The sequence below is a fragment of the Penaeus japonicus genome, unplaced genomic scaffold (genome assembly GCF_977035675.1).
Source record: "Penaeus japonicus unplaced genomic scaffold, GWHDUDI00000001_assembly GWHDUDI00000038, whole genome shotgun sequence".
Classification (NCBI taxonomy): domain Eukaryota; kingdom Metazoa; phylum Arthropoda; class Malacostraca; order Decapoda; family Penaeidae; genus Penaeus; species Penaeus japonicus.
This window is the reverse complement of record NW_028234440.1, coordinates 18,412,692-18,415,191: the sequence shown is the minus strand read 5'-3', so window position 1 is coordinate 18,415,191 and position 2,500 is coordinate 18,412,692. Positions and strand designations below refer to the sequence as shown.

General features: G+C 45.4%; 1 protein-coding gene across 5 annotated transcripts in view; it reads left to right on the top strand.

Annotated features, from left to right (window-relative positions):
- The window catches only part of LOC122247485 (uncharacterized), a 30,753-nt gene that overhangs the window by 619 nt on the left and 27,634 nt on the right, over positions 1-2,500 (top strand). For all 5 annotated transcript variants that reach the window (XM_086533151.1, XM_043006824.2, XM_043006798.2 and 2 more), the window contains exon 2: positions 885-1,625. In XM_086533151.1, coding sequence (XP_086389277.1) covers positions 1,455-1,625 — 171 coding nt within the window. In that variant the 5' untranslated portion in view covers positions 885-1,454. The remainder of the gene's footprint in view (positions 1-884; positions 1,626-2,500) is intronic.

Sequence of the window (2,500 nt, the reverse complement as noted above, 5' to 3'; positions counted from 1 at the left end):
CACAGTGATAATCATTTATATATTAATAATTACAATCTCCATATACCCACACAACAACCGCCTTTATAAAGTGTCAAATTCTAGTCAGATTAGGATAATTGAAACGCCCCTTTTTTCATGACAGTCAAAGGCATTTAAACTCCGCGCCTTGCTACAGTATCCCACTTCAGTTATCTCTAAATATTAAGCTTTCGAATGTGCATTTTACGTATGGCAATGCTTCTTTATGAAATTTTAAGCCTATTACGAGTAAGCCAGGTTTACCATATATATTTTTTTCGCTAGAAATATGAAGAAGAAATGGAATTCGAACTGTCATCCTGGCGGCTCGAGTTTCCAATTCGGTACTTTCGGTAAAACATTGATTATCTCATTTATATCTGCATTTTTCGGTATTGGCGCATATAGATAGACAGCTTAGATATGATAGTTCATTCTTGTTATATCAAATTATCCCAAGTAAGTAACGTAAAGCGAATAATATCCTTAATAAAAGGGAAAAGCGAAATCGATGAAGCAGAATAACGGCCGAAGACCTTGTGCGAGGCTAGGCGGTGGGCGTGGCTTCTCTAAATCGCTTTCCCAGATGCAAACTTTTCGTTATAGATCGGACGGATTTATTCCATATCGTCCATCGAGTCCCCCTGACTCGGTGGAAACCACTCCCCGTTGTGATCAAAGTCCGGCGTTTCAGTACCGCCGTTTTATTTATTTTCCTACCATGATTCGAAACAATCCTAATCATCCTTATATCCTAGGACACGTCCGACTCGACGAACATGTAATAATATGTATCTTTCTTTCTTTCTCCCTCCCTCCTTCCCCCCTCCCACTCCATGGCATGTGTCATCCACCACCTCGAAAAAAAAAGAAAAAAAAAAAAGAAAACGGCTTTCTCTGAACAGAACATTTAGCATCAGTGTGAATTCTTCTCTGGCTGGAGGAGGAGGGAAGCACCGCCCCCTCCCTCTCGTTTCGTTTCTCACCGCCTCTCGTTTCGTTCGTTCGTTCTCCTCCTATTCCTTCTTCCTCCTTCGCTTTGGGAGAGAGAGAGATAGAGAGAAAAAAAAACGGGTTCTCGAACGTTACCACTATGAAAGCGAGATCCAGGTACCGGCGGCGGGGAACAGGTGAACTGGCCTAATTACAGTCAGTCGCCGGTTGACGCTTGTCCGGGTCGCGCGCACAGGGACGCCCCTCTCAGCTGCGAGTGCCTTTGAGTGAGCTACTGAAGAGAGAGAGAAAGAGAAAGAGAGAAGGTGGTAGATAGATAGAAAGCAAGCAAGAGAGAGGAAAATAAGGGAAATATTTGGAAGGACTACTCGTATTTCTTTCTCTCTCTCTCACACAACTCTCGGTGGAATGTGTACTTGATATTATTTCCCGAGGAAACTTTGGATGGACCTTCTTTTTTTGAGAGAGAGAAGGGAAGCTGCTGGGAAAGATAGAGCAAGATGTGTTCCACGGATTTCGGGATGTTAGACCTCCTGTTCGACAAGGAGGACCCTGCCTGCAAGGGCATGGACGGCTTCCGGAACACCATGTTCAGCACCACAGACAAGTTCTCCGATTGCGTCGACATCAAGGAGGAGGTCCTGGAGTCTGGCACGATCGACTGGAAAATGGTAAGCTCTTGGGGGTGTTTTCGTAGGGTTAGGGTGGGGGGGGGGGTGTTAAGGGGGTGTTCGGGGATAGGGCTAGGGATTGGGAAGGACTGGGAGAGGGAATGGGTGTTCTAAACAGGCGAACTCGGGAAACAGCTGCTCGTTGCGTCAGAATCAGCTGTGTCGCGAGAAGAACCGGCATGGCTTCCTCCCCGCCGCCGCCGCCCCTCCCGAGCAACACTCGTTATCCTCCTTTTTTTGCTCGTTTCCCCCCCCTTGCCTTCGTAGAGCCCCTTAGTTCTGCAATGTCCCATGCCAATAGCATGTCCCCGGGATTTCTATCCCTTTCCTCGGGGATTTTTTTAGGCCAAATAATGTGTGTCGTAGGCCAGGTTTCCCCGCGTGTGAGTCCCGGACGTAGCCGGTGGCCAGTTGCCACGGTAACGGATGGAGTAATGTTGGCGTGGAGTACGACGCTACACGGACGCTGACGTTTGTCCGTCTTTTCTTGTTTTTTTTTCTCGTGTTAGGCCCTGTGGTACATTTTGGGTTATTGTGATTTTGCACTTGTTTTAACATTGTATAAGGTCCTGTCATGGCGCATTAGGTTAAACATATACATTTTTGTGCTTATTTGCAGCGTGCATGTTGCCATGTGGGGGTGCGAGGGAGGTTTGTGCATAGATAGATCATTTTGTATATATACAACACAATATAACTCGTGCAATTAAACATAAACATAACGCGTATATATTTCGTACTAGTAAATTTCGACATGTATACGCATATGGACGCAAATGCTATCAAACAGATGCAGGCATAAAGATACATACTTGGGCATATTTATACTCATGTGGGCTTTTGGATATTCATACATATAGACACAAACATATGTA